This window comes from Eretmochelys imbricata, chromosome 7 (genome assembly GCF_965152235.1).
Source record: "Eretmochelys imbricata isolate rEreImb1 chromosome 7, rEreImb1.hap1, whole genome shotgun sequence".
NCBI classification, from domain to species: domain Eukaryota; kingdom Metazoa; phylum Chordata; order Testudines; family Cheloniidae; genus Eretmochelys; species Eretmochelys imbricata.
In genome coordinates, this window is record NC_135578.1 from 76,495,573 (window position 1) to 76,518,688 (window position 23,116).

General features: G+C 37.9%; 1 protein-coding gene across 2 annotated transcripts in view; it reads right to left on the reverse strand.

Annotated features, from left to right (window-relative positions):
* Window positions 1-23,116, reverse strand: part of ANK3 (ankyrin 3) — a 290,556-nt gene that overhangs the window by 22,305 nt on the left and 245,135 nt on the right. The window contains exons 33-41 of one of the 2 annotated variants that reach the window (XM_077823434.1): window positions 21,677-21,802; window positions 20,558-20,680; window positions 20,073-20,099; window positions 18,191-18,272; window positions 6,886-14,619; window positions 6,198-6,272; window positions 5,060-5,191; window positions 3,262-3,405; window positions 68-158 (exon numbers count right to left, since the gene is read on the reverse strand). In XM_077823434.1, coding sequence (XP_077679560.1) covers window positions 68-158; window positions 3,262-3,405; window positions 5,060-5,191; window positions 6,198-6,272; window positions 6,886-14,619; window positions 18,191-18,272; window positions 20,073-20,099; window positions 20,558-20,680; window positions 21,677-21,802 — 8,534 coding nt within the window. Of the gene's footprint in view, window positions 1-67; window positions 159-419; window positions 753-3,261; window positions 3,406-5,059; window positions 5,192-6,197; window positions 6,273-6,885; window positions 14,620-18,190; window positions 18,273-20,072; window positions 20,100-20,557; window positions 20,681-21,676; window positions 21,803-23,116 lie in introns of both variants that reach the window. The other variant, XM_077823435.1, reaches the window with a different exon arrangement.

The following is a 23,116-nucleotide window of genomic DNA, read 5'->3' on the forward strand; positions in this document are numbered from 1 at the left end:
TCTGGAGGTGAAAATAAAATTGAAAATGATTTATTTGGAGACAAATATCTATATTCCAGATCCTTACCTATCATCTAGCCGATCTAGTAGTTCACCACTTATTCTGCGCTCAGGTGTTGGTGGTTCAATGTGGACACTTGATGCCTCACTCTGCCAACCTGTAATTGAAGACATTTCCTGTTCTGCTTGCTGAACATCTTTAAGAATAGACCACACTTTTTCTTCCGTCATCTCCTCAGACTCAACTCCTTCTTCAAGATGAATGTCCTCAAACAGAGATTTAAGCTTTTCTTCTGTCATCTCCTCATCAGTACCAGACTTTTCTCTCTCATGCTGTTCAGTTCTCACTCCTGTTTGACTAGTCTCTTCACTCTGTATTTGTTTTGAGTACTTAGCATCTTTTGATATCCCACCATAACTACCAAGATACCGAGGATAATCATTCAGGTCCACTTCCTCCAAATGGCTCTGGCCTACAGACATATCTTTAGGTGTTCTTTCTTTAGGTACTGAGAAATCAGGTTTGTTGTCTTCCAGTGAAGTGTCTTCTTCAATCACCACTGGAGGTCCTGATGCTGTACCGTCTATATTTCCCTGTGAAGTCACTAACACATCACTCAGTCTACTAGGAGTTCTAAGGGGTGACTCTATACTAGAGATATCACTAAAGAAATCATCTTGATGGAAAGGGGTGGGTGGCACGAAGCGCAACCCAGTGGGAGTTTCCAGTTCCACTTGAATGGTGGGATAACCTAAGGAAGACAGTACATTTGGACTGACTGCAATGAAGTATGGAGCAATACATAAGTAAACATGTAAAATGATTGATGAATTATAGAAAATATGAAAATATTAAAATGAGATGATGTAGCCATTTAAGTGTGAATGTAAATTTGACAGATTTATTGGTTTACCCTAAATGGATGCAACACAAATTAGAGTAGCTAAAATGGCTAGTTGCTAAAATGGTGGCAGCTACTGCTTTTGCTTCTTCAGAAATCAACACTCTGTAAAGGTTCTAATGAATGGTTTTGCAGCCACTTTAACATTTTTATAGCTACAGCACACTGACTCATGAGCAAACAAATGGAATCAATATGGATAGAGTTGGTGGTCCTTTATATCTAACATGGTATTTTGTGGCCAAATTATGTAACTCTCGCTCTCTTTGTTTTGGTTCATGCAAACTTAATGAATATAATCTAAAGGAAGAATCTGCTCATAATGCTGGACAGCCAGGTTGTGTTGTGCGTTGTGTGTGTGTGGGTAGGGGTATTTTTGTTGTTGTTGCAGATATCTATGTCTAAAACAGGTCCACATTTTTAATATCCTAGTTTTAAAAATTACACAATACTTACAATACTGTGCACTAGTATACTCCAATTTAATCACTGTGCCACAAGAATATAATTGTTAAGGAACAAAGAATAGAAATGAATCTCAGTGTGGCTAAGAAAGAAGAGTAGATCTTAAAATACAGCAGAATAAAATCTAAAAAAAAAAAAGGTGTCAGGAAAAGGATTACAGATCACAAACACAACAGGGGAAGAATCTATATAAAAATTTCTGGTACAGTAAAGTTATATAGATGAGAGGATTGTAGTGAGTAAGGAGATCTTGGTGATCTTGGAGACTGAGGAGATCTTGGTGACATGGGTACAATCAGAAACACTGATCAAATAAAGAGAGAAAAGAAAAGATAAGTAATGAAGACATGGGAAAATCATTCTCAAGGATTAGACTGAATACACACAAATGAATGACAATGAAATGTAAATTTACACTCCAGTAAACAAATATTAGGCTGAATATCCTAGGAAAGGAAGACATGTTTGGGGGTTAAGTTCACATTGTGGTGCCTGTTGAGGGAGGTGTATCAACAGGATTTTTTCTGTATCAGCTGAGAGAAAGGTAAAGAGCGGTCTGGTCTTGGTGAGGAAAGGAAATTTGAGGAAGGTGAGGAGAAGAGAAGAGGAGAGACAGAAAGTAACTGTGGAGAAGTACATTTTCTTTATAAAAACACTGCTGCTACGATTAAAAGGCACAAGCAACATTTCAAGAGGAACTTTCTTAAAATGTAAACAGAAAATTATTCCTGCAATGCAATGATTCAATGAACAAAGCTGCTGCTTAATAATGGAGCACATTAAACTTATATAGTCTAATGATCAGAAAATCCCAGTGTAATGCAGGAAGAAGATTAAGACCAATACACATTTGAAGAAAATATATACAAAAGAGGATGTTTTGTACATAAGACTTGAATTGTATATAAGATTTTAAGATTGACAGGGTTTTAAATCAGAGATTAGGTGACCAGTGCCACCAGTGTATCTTAAAGGTAATTTCAAAAAAGAAATAGCAGTAATTAGTGGCTCCACAGGACAAATACAAAGTATACGTTTGCTTATTGCTATTCTGTTGTATAATCAGAACACCATTTGTCCTGCAATTCTTGACTTACAATATCTGGCTCAAAATTAACCCAAATTACTCTATAATTATCTTGTATAGTTGTAGGGTGAAAACTATTACAAGTTTCCACTTATGTAAAATTGATATTTTCTCATGAAAAAATTTTATATTGCCATTTTATATCTGGAAAATGAAGGTTTAATTTCTGAAAGTCCTCAAGTATAAATTATGAATAAATTCATTTTTCTCAAAGCTGCATATCAGTAAATTGCAAATTATTTTAGTGTACATGCCATTACTAACCACTCATTTATTTTTAGGAGAAGATTTCCTAATGCCTAATTTATGGAGATGAGACTGACAGATACCTTTTCTCCTGGTAGTGTGGGGGGGACAGTATACCACCATCTACATTACAAATAATTTTTAATGCATGAGCAACTGTCTAAGTGTATGATTTTTCATTTGACAATTGAAATTGAAAAACACTGAAGTGCCTGATCAATCTACATTGAAATTAGTGGGAACAACTTTTTTCATGTGTATATTTTCAGGATTGGACCCTTACCTTTTGAGACACAAGCTGACATAAAATGAAAGTTGAAAATACTATACAAATGTGTATTAGAGTTTTGCATTTCATATTGCATTTATGAACTTTTAAAAAACAAAGCAATTCTAAGTACCATAATTGTGATTTTGAAGAGAGAAAAAAAAACTTTAAAATGAAAAGAAATTAATTAGTCCTTCACAATTTACTGTCTTTTGAGAAAAGGTCTGTTTATAATATTTTTCTGTATTATTGGACATATTACTGAAATAAATATGTGCACATAATTCAATTACCATCAACGGGATCATGAAAAACGTTATTTTCATCTGCAAAACTTCTGGTGCCAGAAATGTTTCCATAATCAAATATTGGTCCTTCCAACAGGGTCACAATATCTATTCGGTTAATTTTTGTCAATACAGAGGTTAAGGCATCAGCTGGAAAATATAATAAGTAACATCAGAAAAAAAACTCAGTTATCTTTGAGCTATGTAATTGTTTACCTCAGTCTCAATTATACTGGATTAATTAAAAGATGCTGAGACATATGTTTCACCTTAGTGCTTTTGTTTGGTTCTGGAAAGTTATATTTATTAGCTTGTCTAAAATCATTCTGTGGCATATTTATATGAGGCATACAATGTCTAGTATGATTCTCTTTCACAAGGTAATTACATTGTTTTTGATGCCATCATTAGAAGCAACATGACTGAGACCAGAGGGTTCCTAAAGAATATATTTCCTCACTATAAGAACAAAATATCCTTCCACTAAGGATGCCATGGTAGACTTTGGAACAACAGGTGACTGAACATAGGGCTAATGATCAATAAATGGGATGTGTGGTTTTGCTGTAGCCACGTCAGTACCATTGTATTAGAGAGACAGGATGGGTGAGGTAATCATATCCTTTATTTAGACCAACTTCTGTTGGTGAGAGAGACAAGCTTTTGGAAGAACTCTGGGTAGCTTGAAAGCTTGTCTCTTTCACCAACAGAAGTTGGTCCAATAAAAGATATTACCTCACCCACCCCGTCTCTCTAATAAATGTGATGGTATTTAGATGTAGAGAAATCTTGTTGGGCAGATGGTATTTCTGCAAATGACCCTAAGGGATGGATCCCTTTCACATTCATCCTTACATTTCAGATTTTTATTTCTGTTAAATTATTAGATATGCCCCCTAAAGATCTAGGGACAGAAAGGGTCCTCTCCCTCTCCCAGGCAGAGAAGGATCTGAACAAAGTGAAATCAGTGCAGCTCAGCTGAAACAGGGATGGGTCTGGTGGGGAAGTCCATACAGTGCATCTGCATCTTTTGCAGGGGACTAGGGGTGATGATAGAGCATGGCTGGTGGAATCACAACTCTCCAGACTCACTGGCCAAACCCATACATCGTGCGGGAGGGGGAGGGCTCAGCATGTATAATGGCTGCAATAATGGCAACAGGGTGGTTCAGCATCCACTCTGCAACCTCTTACAGGGGATTCTGTCCTGCTGACACATGCAGCCCACCCCAGGGTACAGGCTGAGTACTTATAAACAGTACACATTTGTCAGCGGTTTTAGTGACAAAACTAGTGAAAAAGGACAGTTGAAAACTTGAAGAAAAATTATCCTCAATTATCCTCATTCCTTTACATATGCCTGGAGAATAACAGGCATTCAGAAGACGGATCAGGCCAGTGACACATATTGGAGCTGATCGGGAGAGCTAGGATGGAGATTTAACTGAGCTAAACTAGGAATGTATGAGTTGGAAGATGGTAGAGGACACGACTGTCCTACTATGAAGGCCAAGAAGTGAAGGTTTACCCTCTCTCTTCTCTTCCAGTATGCAACGATTCAAATGAAGCAACTACATAAATAGATACGGTAATTACCAAGTGAATACATATTGTAATTTCTTTAACCCTGGTAAAAATAGCTAGAGCAGGAAATGTTATTTCATGAGTGCTACTTAGAAAAGCTTTATGACGTTTTCATATTCATGTCCAAATAATAAAGATGATGGGAACTACACTATTTAGAATATGGCAACATATGAAGTTGTGTATAATTTATAACCAACAGTAACTGCTCTGAACTTACTTGTAGCATTTTTCCCATCTCTGGTAACCCATTTTTTTAATAACATGAAACTCTGAGCAATCAGAGAATTTGGGTTTTCTACACGGATTTGATTAATTTCATCCACAGAAAAATTCAGTTCTCTTGCCAGTTCTATAAAGCAAGAAAAAATATATCATTATCATCATGTGAGTCTTATCTTGTCAATTCTGTAAAAGTAACAGCTTTATTCGGTCACACAGATGAATTAATGTAAAAAAAATCTGAAACATAGTTTATAATTAATTTATGAGATAATTACAACCGGGGTATTAAAATTTCACAGAAAGACATCATGCCATATCTTGTAATCATATCCCTGGTAGGTATTATCATACCTGTATCAAGTACACACACTGCTGTAAGGTAAAAATTGTGAACAAAATCTCTGCAGAGGTTACCTCATTGCTGTTGATTTTTAAAATCTTGTATCCTATATATGCTTGATATCCAGATTATTACATATCTCTCTTCATCTACACTACAATCACTGATACAGGGTGACACAGTACAACAAGCTGAGTTTATGATACAAGTTGATTTGCATTGCTGTACGGTGTAGAACTGCAGGACTACTACAATTACTGTTATGGGCCTTATTCTCAGAGATGCTGAACACCTGTAAATGTTGCTGAAGCCATTGGGAGCTTGTGGTGCTCAGTGCTTTGGAAAATCAGGACGCAGGACAACAGGAAATGCCATATTACACCAGATGAGTGTCCAGCCAGCAGGTTCTCAACCCTCTCAACCCATTTGTGCCAACTATTCCCAGAACAAGATTTAAGGAGAATAAATTTTTTTCACCGTTTTAAATAAAAGTGTTTGTTTATTTACTGATCAATGACAAGACAATTCTACCATTAGCATTTCCTGCGAGGTTTCTTCTTTTAACTGAAAATCTATTGAAATGTTTAATAATTTACAACAAACTGATATGGACTCCACTTTTGGGAGTTAGAGAGCACCGCCGACAATGTGCACAGAACCCTCAATCCTGAGTGACTTCTATGGGAACTGAATATGGTCAAGTCGATCAAGAACTTGTGGTACCTGACTATAAAAGATTATCTGCAAAAATAATTGCTAAGTTCAATTTCAGTCTGACAGCATAAAAACGTACCTGTCCAGCTAAGTCCCAGATGATCAGCTACAATTGCCATCCTTATGTCTGTTCGTTCACATGGACTCTGTGGACCTGTGATTTACAATTTCTTGATTAAAAAGATTTTGTAAAGAAACCTACAACACTGGACAATAGTTTATAATATTTTAATTTTACCAAGTTGCTGGTGTTCAGATTGTATACTAAAATGATTGTGTCTTAATAACCTACAAAATAATTTCTTTGTCACAGCTTTTATATTTTCACCTGTCTAAAGTCAAATGTCAAACTACATGATGTTGTAGTATGAGACCAAACATGCTGACGTTCTAGCTACTGGACTATACACAAATGTTTCTATTACTGGTGAAAAACACCAGGGTGGGATTAACATCTATTTTCTCTACTTTGACAGAATGAAATTTGCTGTCACAAAATAAATCTTTCAAAGTCCTGAATTACATCAATGTCTTCGGCATGCTTCACTAGCTGTCTACAATATAGAATTTGTTTAAAGGAAGAAAGAAGAGTATAAGACAGCACATACAGATGACAATGACAGAATGAGAACTACAGAAAGTCACTCCACAGGCAATCACAACAGTTCATGCACTAGGATCAACAAGTTGAAAGTTTTACAAACTAGGCTTGATTTCCACGAGGTGAGCCATGAGAGCTCCAGAAACCTGACTGCCTTCATTCTCACCAGTCCTCTTACTTCTCCTCCTCTCACTGTCGACCTTTTCAATCTTTGATTTTAAAGATGCTGCCTCTGTTCTCATATCTCTAGCAGACTTCGATGTAATGGAAGGCTGGTAAACTTGAGTAGCTTCTGATGATGTATTTCTTGATGAACTGTCTTCTTCATCATCAGACACCTCTGACTGCATCTTTTTCTCTTCATCAGATAGACGATCCACAAGCTTTAATGTCTCACCACTAATTCCCTTAAAATATTCAATAGAATGTTTACATACCTCCCTAAGCTGATTTTTCCTTACTTTCACTGTTGTCATTGTGATGGAGGTAGACCTTACCTTTACTGGTAATTTGGAAGGAAGCTGTTTGATTTTTCCTTTCTCTAACTGCTCTTGCTTTTGCATTGTTGGTGTTTTTCTAGATATAGCTAGATTTTTTCTGGGTGTATTTTTTATTGGAATCTTAGATTTTACTTCTAGACATGGAGAAGAATTATTTTGTTTTATTTTGTCGGGTTTACTAGCCTGTCTCACTTTACTCGCTGTACTTTTTTGGACATTATTTTGTGGGACGACTTCTTTTACTGAACTGGCCTTTATGGGAAGTTTTGATTTTGCTCTACTCCCTACCAACTCCCTTGACCTTTGCTGCTGTCCTTGTACTTTTTGCTTATCTGTTATTCTGTGTCCTTTTGTTGCCCCTGTCCCTTTTCCTGAAGTGCTTTTCATTTGGTTAGCTTTCTGTATGGAACACTTGGATTCACAATGTTCTTTTAGCTCTACATTACAGGTATTATTATTTGTATGGCTAGCAGATGAATCCAAATTGTTGTTGTTATTAAAATTATCTTTTTGAAAATCAAGTTTTTCTTTTTGCCTACAGCTTCTCTCGCTAGTAGCTGAACTTGTAATCACTACTACATTTTCATTTTCTAATCCCTGACCGCTGGGCATCGCAGCTTCTATCTTATCTGTCACTTCTCCAGGGCCATCTTTCTTCAGAGTCATCGTGGAAGCAGAAATTCCCATTTTAATAGGTGTGCGCAATTTGGGATCAACTTTAGAAGTGTTAACAGTTGTCGATGATTTCTCCAGAGAATTACTACCAAGTGTGGCTTCCATACAATCTCCACTGGCCTGGATGATGGGCTTATGTTCAACTGCTGTTGTTTCTACTTGTCTCTCTAAGTTTGTTTCTACAATGCTGTCCCCTGACTGTGGCTGTGTGATGGCAGTTACTGTACTTTTATCCCCTTCCCCCTTGTCCCCTGACTTCCCTTCAGAAGTATGCTCACCAATCTGAAAAAATTGGAGTCTTTCTTCAACAAAATCCCTCTTGCTCATGTCAATTGCACCACTGCGAGTCATCTCAAACATCTTCCCTTCATGAAATGGGAAGGGGTTGGGCTCACTAGTTGGAGTACTTTCATCCGTTGGAGTTCTGGCTGGAGTTGTATCAGGTGTCGTTGCTTGCGATCTGTCTTCTACTGCCAGACCAAATGGCTTAGCCTCATCATCCCTTGATTTAGTTTCAAATACTTCATCATCTCCTCGATTACTGGACCATGGATCAAAATCTAGACTTTTGGTAGCTACTGTTTTAAAAGGTGTTGCAAATTCTTCATCTACTTTGTAACTGAAATACGAATCAGGAAACACAGTTCTGTCAGGGTGTCTGCCTTCCAAGGTGAAAAACTGTGCACCTGACTTCTGCTCAGTCTTATCTGCATTCTTTTCAGAACCTGGACCTTTTGAAAGTGCCTTGTCTTCTTCAGCGCCTATCTTTCCTTCCTCCTCAATAACTTCCAGCTTACTTTGGCTAAAGCAACGATCAGTCTGTTTTAAAATGCCCTCTGTAGTCCATATATCCTTTTTGGTTTCTACTGCTGGACCTGCAAGTTTAGAATCACTCTCAGTTAAACCATCGTCTTCATCTTGTAAATCATAACCGTCGAGAGAGTCAATTTCAGTTGCATCTGTATCATGAGAGAATTCTGCAGTGGTTGCTATGGAACACTCGGTGATAGACTGGTCATTAGTCCCATTTTGTGCTATGTCATTCTGGGGTGACTCAAGACCAATGTCAAACTCATTAGGTTTTCCAGAACCGGGATCCCCTAACTCTTTCTGGTTCTGACTCTTGTCAGAAACTTTGGGTTTTGAGACTTCTTTCTGGTCATCTTCAACTTCTTTTAATTTAAAAGTATACTTTTTTAATGGAACTGGTTGATAGAGTGATTCATCATCACTAGAGTCACTGACATCTGCTCCCGGTGGCACGGGGGAAGGTGGCTGTACTCTTATGACTGGTTCAGCCAGTTGACATTTGTCATATTCATCTTGCAGATTTACTTCTATCATCTCCATTTCACTCTCAGGGGAATAACGATGATTCTTTTCTGAATCAGATTGATCTGCATCTAATGGTGGAGGAGGTGGGAATTCAATGTAGGCAACTCTGTTACTTTTGGGTCTTTTGTTAGAATCTTTGTTTATATTATTAGGCAATATTTTGTCAATTTTTGGTGCTTCCACTGCTATGTGTTTTACAGAGGTTGACTTAGCCTCTGCTTCCTCTTCTGATTCCTCAGAAACCTCAGGTATGGGACTGGGCTTGCCTGGTATATAAGCTATTAGTGAGTCGGGTGTTTTAGAGGTAAACTCATAACTCACTTCCTCTGAGCTGGGTGTTTCTGGTGTTAAAGGGCTTTTCCCAGAGCTATCTATAAAGGATACTTGTTCTAGAGTGTCATCTTCTGGACTACCTTGTGGAGAAGGCGGTTGTTTTTGCTGTCTAGCTGTATAAAATGTCCCCCTAGTCTCTTGTACTGTCTTACTTTCCTGACTTACAAATTTTTTTACATTTCCTTGTTGCACCTCCTTTTCATACTGCTTTCCTACTTGAACAAAACTGACATAAACTGGCAAAGTCTTTACCTCTTTCACTCCCTCACTGTTTACTAAAGGTGCAACTTTATCCAAGTAATCAAGGGGACTAGGGTCAAATACCTCACTTGAAGGAGATTCCTTTCCAGGACTAATGTCTAAAGAATCAGGTGATTTGCTAGGGGATATTTCAGTTTCCTCCACAGGAGGACTTAACACTATGGAACCTTGTTGCTTGGTAACTTTAGTGACTTTTGAATGCTTTATTTTTTCATCTTCTACATAATCAAATTCTCTCTGAACTTGCTCCTTAATCATAGTTGACCGGGACACTTTAGCTGACAGTTCATATACTGCTTTTTTTGACTGATCATAAACACTATCAAGAATGGTAGGAGATGAAATTCTTTTCTCCTCAGAAATTCTGACTGGAATGTGGGACACAGTCAATTCCTTTCTTTTTGAAGTTTTATCTGTCATTTCATTGGTGTATTCCCCTTCTCTGACAACAAACTCTCTGTATAGAACCTTTTTTGATGGAGATTTTACAGTCATTTCCTTCATCTCCTTTGAATGGGATCCATGTGTTGGCAATTTGTGTTCACACTCTGTCACAGTGATAAATTCACTCTTTTTGTTAGTTTTAGTCTCAGCATAGTCAACATGGTTTTCTTTCACCATATCTTGAACAAGTACATGGGAAAGCTTTTCTTTTTGTGCTTTATGGTTAGAAGCTCCAGGACTTTCCCATGTTCGATAGATTTTCTTGTCCCAATGTCCCTTAGCTGGTAAGTCTGAGCTATATGCCAAGTCTTTAGCTTGCTGTTCAGAAGTATATTCTAGCAGACTTTTACTTGATGTTTCAGTGCTCTGCTCCTGTACCTTTGAAGCACAAATGTCTTCTATAACTTTTCCTTTACCTTGGGCATTATCTTCTTTCAATTTCATAGTAGTAAATTCTTTTTGCAATGATGTATTTCCTTCTGTCAGATCTATTTGCTTTGGGTGCTTTTCTCTTGCATAAAACTGATACACTGGAAGTTTGCTTTCTTGTAATTTCTTTACTGGAATTTTGGATTGACTATCTTCCTTTTTTTCTTCTTGAGATAGATCTTTAGTCCTTGGACTTATACTTTGTTCAAATTTAAGTTTAATGGAATTAAGCTTGGATTGTTTTAGCTGAAATCCAGTCTGTGAAGCTTCAGTTGGTTTACTCTGCGGAGCATTTCCTTTGTGTTCCATAGTTTGTTTACAGTCCCCTGTTTGTTGAGCAAGAATCCTTCTTTCAGGACTGCTGGGCAAACTTGCTGCTTTTCTTTCATCGGCTTTTGGAGAACACTTTCCATCATGCCCATACTGCTGTACTTTACTCCAGTCATCACTCAATGTCACTATTTCAGTGAGCAGTACTTTTTCAGGGCTGCTGCTGGCAGAGCTATGACTAGAATGCATTTCTTTGCCATTTTTTTTATGTTGCTTTTTCTCTGGAGATTGTAGCTCATCATTCAACTTTTCTGTTTTGTCCCGAAAAAACTGTGACACTTCAGTCAGTTTTTCTTCTGCTTCCTTAACAGTCCTGTCCACCCTGTCTTCATACATCATCTTTTCTCTACCTCTGTCTAATCTGTCCTCAGTAAAGCGCATCCACATGGCATGTTTTGGACTACTAACATCTCCAGTGTAGTGTAACACTGTCACTTTATCATAATGATCATCTTTAGACATTTTACCTACACCATTTTCGGACACATCTTTATAGATTTTGGAAAGAATTTCTTTTTTGGGGGCAGTGGCTACTTTTTCTCTGCATTGTTTATCAGACCCCTGTAACTCTGAACTAAGGGGTAGAGCATGGTCAGTAACTGACTCCTCAGTATCAGAATGAGACACATCTAGCTTTTCTGAAAGAAGCATTTTCTCAGCAAACCTGTAAGACTCCCCTCTTAATTCTGACAACTCATCATCATGGTATTCTATTGAGTGTTGACTCAAAAGCTTCAGTGTTTTGTAAGAGTCATCAGACAGGAGTTGAGCAGAACTAGGGCGACTGTCTTCTTCCTGAGACACAGGAGTGTTTACTCTAGAAGATTCCAGATAAGAAGGAAGTGACTCTTCAGCTGTTAGCTCTTCTTCTTCTTGCTGACCTTGTTCATCAGAACAAGGAAAAGTATCATGTTTTTCCAAACCTTTTAAGTTAATATCTCCCCGAGGTAAGTCTTTCTGATATACATACATTTCTTTTTCTGGATGCTTTTTTGTTTCTCTAATAATGACTTCAGTAGGTTCAGCTTGATTACCTTTTTCAATATGGACCTCTATTATACGCTCCAGTTTGGGTTTCATTTTGCTGTCCTTCTCTGCATGTTGTGGTGAAGTTTCAGCAGACTTGCTAACATCTGATGTTACTGACGATTTATGTTCAAACAGACCTGCTAGTTCTTTGGAAGGGTCACGTCCTGATTGAAAGGCTTTCATTATGTCATGAACAGACATTGTTTCCTCAATTCTTTCCGAGGTACTTTCAGTGCATGGAGGTTTATGATAAACCATTCTAGTAGTAGTAGTGATGTGAGTTTCTTCTTTCACCCGGACACCTTTGCTAAGAACACACTTGTGGTCATCTTCTTCACTGCTGCTGGTTTGCATTTGAAATGCTTTAACCTTTTCTTTAATAGACCCAGTGGGTTTTTGTTCCAACTCCATTAAAGTAAGTGCAGGTTTCAATGAAGGTAGCTCCTCTGTTTGCTGCTCTGGAATCTCTTCTGATGATGGTTCATAGCTGCGGATAACATGAACTACTTCAGTTCTTGTTTCTGTAATAACAGGAGGGATGGGTACGTCATGGAAAAGTGGTTTTGGCCCTGTGCTTTCAGCACTTTGTGGGGCTGAAGGTGTTTTTTCACTTCTTGTTTCAAAGCCACTGTCAGACAAAGGACTTTTATCTTGGTCATGTTGAGAAAAATCATCTGGAGATTCTAAAATAGTATCTGTTCCAAAAAAGGAATCTGCGATTTTACATAATTCTTTTTCTGAAGTAGAAGGCCTCATGGAGGCTGGAGGCATTTTAAGTTTATGTTCCTGTAAAGCAATCACTGGTTTTAAAATGCGTTTTTGTCTCTCTTCATCTTTTTTCCCCTCTTCAAACTTGTACTTTATGTTTGCCAATGAACTACTACCAATATCATTTGTTAAATAATCAATAACTTTTGCCAAATTGTAATCCTTTTCAGATGCGGCTTTAGCTTTAATTTGCCCTTTTTCTGGAACAGGATGGCACGTTATAGCCTGCTGTCTTGCTTCATCAATCTCCTCTGTACTGAACTCTACCCATTCATCTTCAGATAAGTGTCCTTTATCGCTTTTTGACACTCTGGTCGACTCTTTATTTTCTAAACACACATCTTTTTTCAGTATCTCACTAACTTTTACCAAGTCTTCTTTTACTTTCTCAACAATTTTAAAAGGTTCTTCATCATCAATTCTACCCTCTTTTGTTAGTTCAGGTTGGAATGGCTTGTCCTCCGTTACATCTGTCTGCAATATTGCAGTCATCCTGATTAGGTCCTCTTTCATTTCAGCAACATCTTTCAATATCTCCTGGCTGGAGGATAAAGAAGATGGTGTAGACAATTTAAGAGCAGAAGGTGCTAAAAACAAGGATGATTTCATAGGAGATGAAGTCCGATTAAAGTGAGGCTGTGTACGTGTCTCTGTAGTCAATGTTTTACTAGGTGATAGTAATGCAGCTGCTGATTTTGTAAGTGAAGACTCTGGAAGCTTCTTTAATGCTGGTTCAGATAAAACATTGACTAGAGAATATACTGGCACTGTTATTGTTGATGAAGTTACTGATGAGGTAGTTGCAGATATTGACCCAAAAGATGTATATAGTGCACCTGCAGAAGGAGTTCTTATTGACTGAAAAGCAGATGGTGTTGAAGACACAAATGCCCTGAGTGGAGAAAATGGCATTGTAGTAGTGGTCGGAAATACTTTCTCAACTGTATCAGTGGCTAGATTAGCAGCACATCCTGCAGAATCTGTAGCTGCAGAGATCTTGTCTTGAAACATAGCTGCAGTTTTGGATCCAGTTATTACATTGGCAGAGGATGGATATTTCAGAGGTGACACGGATCCATTAACCAATGCTACATCTGTAGGCCCAGGTATATGTTTCACAGGTGATGAGAGAGATGAAGTCGTCATGACTTTAGATGGTGAAACAGCATCAACTGCTGACTTAGCAGGAGAAACCACTGACTTTAAAGGTGAAGTTAAAAGTGGTGATGCTGATGTAATGATAGACTTAAATGGCAAACTTGAAGAATACATGTTAATGTTCGATTTGGGGGATGCTGGAGGTGTCATGGTGATGGATGATCTCTCCAAAAGAGACCCTGCTGTAGTCACTGGAGATGTCCGAGAAGGAAATGTTGAAGTGGATGCCATCCCTTTTAAATTACTGGCTTCTGTTACTGCAGGAGCTCTGACAAAAGAACCAGAAGAAACTTGGATATTATATGGAGGCTGTGATACAACGGTTTTTATTGGTGAAGAGATTGTCCGAAATGATCTAATTGGAGATGCTACGTCATTAACAGATTTAACTGAAGAGGTAGTAGAAGCTCCTAACGTGGATTTGATTGGAGAAGCAGAAGAAACAGACCATATTGATTTTAATGGGGAAGCTGTAGGAGTATTGGAGGAAGAGCTCGATAGGGAGGTGAAGCCTGATTTAGTTTGTCCAGGCACTGTAATTGGAGCTGTTGTCCATGACTGATATGGTCTTGTTGAAAAGAATGGCTTGTATGAATAAGTAGCAGGTAGGGATCTTGTTGCTCCTGCGGTCCGTTCAACTGTTTCTTAAAAGTTTAAAATCAAAATCAAACGTAAAATCAACAAAAATGATTGAAAAACAGAGAGACCAGAGAAGAAAATTGGTCAGTAAACGTTGTAAATATTACAAAAAGCAAGTACAATTTTTTGTATGAATCAGAATGAAATAGGCAAAAAGAACAATTAAAAAGGAAAAAAAGAGGAATGAGTCATATAATTACGACTGATCCAAAATAAAAAGCAACATGAAATGAAAGACACTAAGCACATTGCAACCAAGTCCGCAAACAATGGAAAACAGAAAACACAAAAAGAGGAATCCATAATAGTAAAAATAATAACCACAGCCAAAATTCTTCTCTTACTTCCTTATTGACTTTCTGATGTGCTAGTTTTGAAATATTAATCTCAGTTCCATTTTGCCTGTATAGGTACATCTTAGCTTTGTGCAACTATTACAATTATCCTTTTAGTAATTTCTATTGTTCTATCCTTAGCAGTATCATTAAACAACATATATTGTACCTATATAAAACAATATAAACTTGTGTAGAATGACATTAAATAGCTAAAATCCTCTTTGAAAACCACTCAGAACTATTTCATGCAGAACCCAAAATACCTTTAAGTGACAGGCAATTGATGTGCAAACTGTGAAGCAACTGGAATAAATTCAAATCTTTATCTATCCATGCACAATTCGTATATGCTTCACGCTCACAAAGCCAATAAGAGCAAGAACTTTTCTGAGTCAAGGGTTAAAAAAATAAATAGGAACCTTTTGCATTTTTTCATGCGATATTCCTTTTGTTTGGTCAAACTAAAGTAAAACTTTAAATGAAATGATTTAAGAAGCATTTGTCATACATGAAAAATGGAAAATGATTTATGATAAACGTGAGCAAGCAAAGCAACTCAAACACTTTACTCATGCATAGTACACCATGTCAAAACAAGCAAATGAAGTAATACATTTTATATGCTGTATTATGCACAACATGTAAATAAATATTTTCATAAGAGGCATTTAAAAGAAGAGTACACTTTTTCTACAAGATGTAGTGTCTTGCTCCTTTTGAGGAGATTTCTTGTATCAGCTCAAAGAAACACCTGTTCAACTTTACATTTCTCAAAAGATAACATTAGATAAGTACTTGAAGAACAATATAGTAGGTAGAGATGATCTGGCCAAGACAAATCTGTTAACTATGAGCATCCCCAAAAAGGCCATCATATTCACAGGCATCGCAAACCAAATCAGTAGGGCCAGTCAGATTTTGAAGTCACTGGCTGGAGGTACCAATCCAGAAGGCAGTATTTCTGGGAATGACATTACAGCTTCCATATCCTCTGACACAGCAATGACATTCAGAGAGTTCTTCCACAAATAAGTAAAATAACTTTTAGGCAAAATTTCTTTACTTGGTTTCTTTACTACCTATTCCGCACACCTTTGTCTGAAGTTATGCTGACAATTTATCAAAGCTGTTTGGTCTATCTTCTAGCTAGACAGTAATTCACAGTGAAAGAAACAAAATAAGACTAACATTAAGTTACTAAAGTTACGTCACAGAAGCTTATCTAAAAAGATGTTCAGCACGCCATAGGCCCATATGCTGTAATGGGAAAATGTGGTGAGCCTACAAATACCAAGCGAAGGCGTACAGATGCATTGACTAGGTAACGCTATTATAGTATTAGAACATTTAGATTGGAAAGAGCTTGAATGCTTGGCATACTGGCACAGTCTATTCCAAAAGACAGCCATTGCAAGTATACTGGTATAAATAATTTTAAAACTAAAGTCTGACCACTCTTTACTCTCTCATTTCCCCTCTCTGAAAAACTTCATTAAATAAATTTTACCACAGTGGTTTATTAGGAGTAGCTGCCAAGATTCAAAAGCAGTCACAAATCCAAAAAATAAGAAGCCAAAACAATAGTGAAGGGCAGTAACGAAATAAAAATAATTTGCTCTACACTAAAGTATCTGTAAATGCCACTAGACTCTTGGTATGTTGTATCACGACAGTCCTACCACTACAATGTAGTGAGACAATAAATCCAATAGGAGTCTCTCCTAATTGCAAATATTCTTTTCTCCATTACATCATGTATTCAGATATTTTAAAAATGCCTTGTCTATACTCCATATTATATTTGTGGAAAAGGACTGGGTCAGGAAGCAACCTCATCGACGAAGTTAACGGCACATGCAGTTTTGAGATAACTGTGTGGTCTAGAAAAAAATATGGCTTTTTTTACTGATTTTTAAAAAATAAAAAACTCAATTATGTCATTTTCTAAGTGGAATAGGATATTTTAGAGAGTGCAGTTGTTTTACATACCTGCACCTCCTGGGTACTGAATGAATTTGGCCTTTAGCCTCATGCCCCACTATGCACTTGACATGTGGAGATCTCTTACCTAATGCATGTCCTGTTGTGTGTTATTCCCACTTCCTCACCTGCTACAGGTGAATGAAAATGGTGACTGAGCATATTTAAGTCTGCCCAACAGAACGATGCTCTATTCACAATTTACTTGAAACATATAGCCAACAAATCTTTGATGATATCTCAGAGTTCACTATGAGGTCTCAGCTTGTCTGGTAGTCTCTTAAGGCCAGGTGCTGTCATCAGATCTTATATACTTCAGGTCTTCTCCTGTGTCTGAGAAGCACAATGCATTCTGGAGCACCTCAAAACCCCACAGAGCTCACAAGATCTTTAAACAGCAGCTCCCAGCAGGAGCTCCCAGCAGCTCCCAGGAGGTATGTTGTATCACGACAGTCCTACCACTACAATGTAGTGAGACAATAAATCCAATAGCAAACCTGAGGAGATTTGTAAATGGATTTGTAAATGGATTTTATGAAATTATATCGAAGGGTCACTGAAGTTCAGGGAATGAGAAGTTTGACTGGCTGCTGGAGGAGAAGAGAAAACACAAGAATAACCACATTCTGATTGGGGAGGGAAGCAAAGGTTGTCAGATACATTATTGTACTTAAAGAGAGAAAAGGAAGCAGGGCCATGGGTCAGGTCAAGGACATGGGGATAGAAGAGAAAGCTATGACTGAGTACAAGGAAAGGCTCTATGGAATATGGGGAAAAAATGGGGAGAGAGAGGAAGAAGCTATAAAATAGAAAGGAGCTCAAATAAACTGAATAAAAAGTCAAACATTTTATCTGAAAGGAACCTTCCAACCCCACTGAGTTTTGCCCATTACTATATCTAATGCATCACTGTGATACAGCTAGATTTCATTAATTAACATTTTGCAGGGAGGAGGTATAGACTGTCTTTTGGAAAATACTTTTCAATTCAGTTGCCCTTGCTCTGGCCAATAAATTATGTGGCTTTTTTATGATTATTTTTATTTACTTTAACTGGAGCATGCTGCTTACCAGTAAGGATTCTCCAAGCTCTCACAATGCAGAGGCTCACAGACCATCCAAAAGTTTAGCTATAAACAATTTTTCTATTAATTTTTTTCAAAGGACACTAAATGCAACATTTATAGAAAAAATGTCTCTTCTTATTAAAGTAGGGTATATATGGTATTAGTAGGTTTGTTATGGAACTCACTCATTCCAGGCTCAGTCAGATAGCTGTAGCGCTTACGTAAAGCAAGAGAGACAAAGCTTTGACGCCGGTCTGATTTCTCCGTCTGCAACAAAACACATTTCCACTTGGTACTTTTCAAATATTGTGAACAGCTTGATTATGATATCTCAGTACAGTGGGCTAGATCATACTTGGACTACACACCCACACAAGGGAATAAGAATCCACTCTTACAGCTTGATGAGGGTGCACAGGAGAAAACAGGGCTACATGGTTGCATTTCCCCCTACATAGCAGGTGGTAGGCAATGGGCAAAGCCTTGGCTCCATTCCTGCTTGCTGGCCAGTGCAGCTAAACCATTTTTGTGGAGAGGAGTAATAATTAGCTGGTAATATAAACCAGCAGTAAATTACTAATCCTCTGGAGGAGGCACGAAAGCAGGGCAGGAATTTTAACTCAGAGGGATATGTCATCTCCTGGGTATACTTCTGAGGTGGTGCTGTGAACACAGTACATTTAGTTCAGGGCACTGTCTAAAGTCACAGTCTAGCCCCATATTACCTAAATACTGTAAAATCCCATTATCTTTTAGTAATCTCTTCCATACTACTTAAAATGGCATGATTTATTTTTCTGTATTTTGGCTAAAAACAGAAGCATCAACATAAAAGACTACAGATACAGACATAAAACACTAATAAGAGTATAATTTAGGCTAATCAAATACCTCTCCCAACATTAATCTGTCTTGAAAGCACATAAACCACAATGTATGCTTGCTTTAAAGTGAGTACATTAAGGACAAAAAAGGCATGAAAGGGGATTTCTTTTAATATGCACAAAACACAGAGATGTATATTAGAAAGCAGAATACAATTGCTAACTAGGAAGTTGCATCATAAGTTACGGTGTCTAATGGCATAGCAGTTACTGTGCTATTTTTGCAGCTCTATTTATTCATATTAAAAGTCATTCACAGAAACCAGTTCATTTGATCATGTCTCCAAAAATATAGTTTGTTTGGAAAGAAAACTATTGAGATACCTATAAAATAACTCACCAGGCACAAGTCAAATGAAAACCAAAAGATATGTTATAAGGTTATCTTTTTGATGTACTGACTCTTATTTGATTTTAGTCATCAGGTGGCTAATGCTATTTATCAGCAATCAGAAAGAGAGGGCTACACACAAGGAACTCTTATTCTAGTAATAAAATGGATACGTATCTGATGTTTCTGTACTAGGTTTTCTATTTCTAGTGTCTTAAAACTCACTGTGTATCCCTTAGTGCATAAAATGAGGTTCATCTTCTGACCTGAGACAACTTAATTAAGATTACTAAAGAGAGATATTTTCTGTTAACAACTGTGACAAGGTGTGGACTTTTAAGCTGTGGAGATCTGAAGCTTATTTGAAAATAGATACACTAAAATACTTAGAAATTACTCCTGGTTATTTTGCGTTTTTTTTAAAAAAATAGGGGTTATTTTCAGGAATAAAAATACAATAGGCCAATGTTTAAAGGGTATACAGAAATACAGGTTAGGGAAATACTGAATGTTTATTAACATAAGAGCGCTAATTAATCCCTGGTGTATGTAATGCCACTGACTTCAGCTATATGAAGGATGAATTTGGCTTGTATATTATAAATTTCATAATTTACATTCTAAGAATAAAGTGAGCTGAAGTTCAGAATATTAGCATATACTGCGTTTAAATTTATAACATATGATCTTATTTCATCACATGCCTGCACTTTTATTTCTTGACTGAACATAGATGTGTAGTATATATTGTTAATATTCACTGCTATAATTAAAAGACACTTTTCTAGAACACATTTATCTTTCTGCACTAATTCTGAAGAAAATAAAAACAGAAGAGAGTGTTTATATTACCTCATCATCTTGATCTGACTCTGTTTCCTTTTGGTTCCAAGGTGCATTGCAGAGACAAGGAATATTATAATGGACAGCAGGGAAAAGAATATCAGGATATGAAAAGGACAAAGTTGGGAGCACAAAATGCAAGCTGATTTATAAGCCAAAGCAAATCCAAAATGTCAACATAAAAGAAAAAAAATCTTACATCAAGTGCAAATCAACACGACATTACTGAATGCATAAAATCTATGAACTACAAGCTGAAGCATGAGCTGTAAACAGAGGACCCGATCATAAAAATAATAGGAACTTGACACCACAGTAACAACAGACTTTAAAAGCTTTTTATATACAAAAAACTAATACAACATAAATTTATAACAGCCTTAATCATATTACAAAGCATTCGCATTACTAGCATTTCATAGGGTTTCTTTATTACTAGCAAAAAAAGTTAAACTAAAAGTTAAACAAAACAAAAAGAGTGCTGGCAGAAATACCTTTTTGTGTGCTGGAAGAGTAATATTTAAGTTGCAAACAGCTGTTTGTGGCAGTCCTTTTGTAGTCTTTGGTTCTTTCAAAAATGATAAACGACCACAAGGCTCTTGGCTGGTGTCTCTAATCTAGAAAAATTTATCATACAATAGATTGACTTAATTGTTTGAAATGTATGTTTTTTGCATTACATTTAACATGGTCTGTTTCCCCCACAAAGGGCATGTGAGAAGTCAAAGTCCCTGAGGGGACCTCTTCTCTAAAAGGAGTATTGAGCGTGGCTCCCATTGGAGACCATCAGAATTAGTTTGGACAGCTAGAGAAAGCTGTTGGAATAGGTGGTGTTCCCTTCCATCAGAAGCTATCTAGTAACCACACCAGTTGAAGACCAAAGGAACTCAGCCAGAACCCAACTTGCAGCTTTTCATGGGGAAAAAAGTTGTAACTACAACTAGACTACTGGGCCGGCCTCGGGTTGTTGTTCCACTGCAAACAAGTTTCCAAAACTGTTTCCAGCACAGTGCAAGGCACCATGCTGAGTGGCATCACTCCAGGAGAAATACTCCTGTAGGTAAACTGGATTGAGTTTTCAACCCATCTGCATTTCTCTCTGCCCAGTTTTGTATATGCAATGACTTGCACTCACAAAAGTGACCACGATTTTCATTTGCAACCACAAAATAGGTGATTACATATGCATAATATGTGTGTGCACTCACTTTTGGGAAGCACTATCAACTGCACATGTAAAAACAAGAGGCTAGGGCTCAAAATCTGGATCATGTATTATCTCACTCTTGTCATTTGGGTAGATGATCTACCCCTTGAAATAATATACCTTGCAGCTAGAAGGCATATGAGAACAGGTCTAGTCTGAGGCATGGTTCTGGCAAAGGACTGTGAATCAGAATAGCATGTATTCTGATCCCAGCTCTGATAGTGATTCCTTCTATGGCTTCATGCAAATCACTTATAAATTCTGTTCCAAATTACCTATCTGCTAAATTATAATAATACTTATGTACTTACTTCTCAGGGGCAGACTATTCATATTAGACAGAACCAATATTACTACATGAGGAAAACATTGTCTCAACTAAGAATTCTGCGGGGTTTATTTTTACCTTAATAGAGAATGGCAGTCTATTTTCCTTGAAAGCATAAAAATTAAAAACAAGCTGTTGTCCTCCTTTTGTCAAAGGGGCAAGATTTCCATAGCAATCAACATAAATGGGTTTTCCTTCCAGAACCTATCAAAGCAACAAGACAGAAATTGAAAGTGAGTAAAATCTATGATACATGCACAAACATATATCACCATTTCTTCCAACATCATAACTCCTCCTTTAGCTAGGAATGCATCAACTTAACACATGTTCAACACTGATCTAATACAACAGTACTGTGGTATGTATAATATGACATTATAAGTGTGGCTGATTAATTAAAACTATTAAAACACATTCGGGGGGGAGGGATAGCTCAGTGGTTTGAGCACTGGCCTACTAAACCCAGGGTTGTGAGTTCAATCCTTGAAGGGGCCATTTAGGGATCTGGGGCAAAAATTGGGAATTGGTCCTGCTTTGAGCAAGGGGTTGGACTAGATGACCTCCTGAGGTCCCTTCCAACCCTGATATTCTATGATTTGTTAAACATTCTCATTGCTAAAGTTACTTTTTAAAAATATAGCTCCAATTCCATAGATACAGATATCTTTATAATTAGCTTCAGCATAGGATTCTCTGAGGGAAAAGTATATATTACACAATTTCTCACAAGAAATGCCCTTTGTCTCAAAAATCCCAAACAAACCAGCCAGAGTAACTCAGCTGTGTGCTAGAGATATCTATGTGGACAAGGAGGGAGGAATTTTAACTCACCAAGCTATGAAGCAGGAGTGCAGCTGCCATAGGAACAAAGGGGGTGAGGGGGGGCGTGCTGCAGCACCCCCTGGCTTGAAGTGGTTTCCATTATATACAGTGTTTACAGTTTAGTTCAATGGCTCTCAGCACCCCTGCTATAAAAATTGTTCCAGCACCCCTGTCAGCTGCTCTACAGAGTCCTTTGCATTACCTCCCCACTCCCAATAGGTAGAAGGACTGGAGGACCCTGGAAGGAGGACCCGTTTATCCTTCTTAGTGCACTTCCAAAGAGTTTCTTCACACAGCCTCACTGTCAGAGGTGAAAGTAAGCTGGTACGGTACAGTACGGCATACCAGCAAGAGCCGGTACACAGCCGACGGTACTGGCAGGGGGCAGCTTCCCCAGGCGGGCAATTTAAAAGGGCCCTTGGCTCCAGGCAGTAGCCAGAGCCCCTGGTCCTTTAAATCGCCACCAGAGCCCCACTGCCGGAGCCCTGGGGTAGCAGCGGCAGCTGGGAGCCCCGGGGCACCGGTGGCGAATTAAAGGTCCCGGTGCTCCCAGCTGCCACTACAGCAACCCCGGGCCCTTTAAATCGCCATCAGAGCCCCTGGATAGCAGCTGGGAGTCCCGGGCCTTTTAAATCGCTGCCAGAGCCCTGCTGCCAGAGCCCCCATGGTAGTGGTAGCTGCAATGGCGGCCAG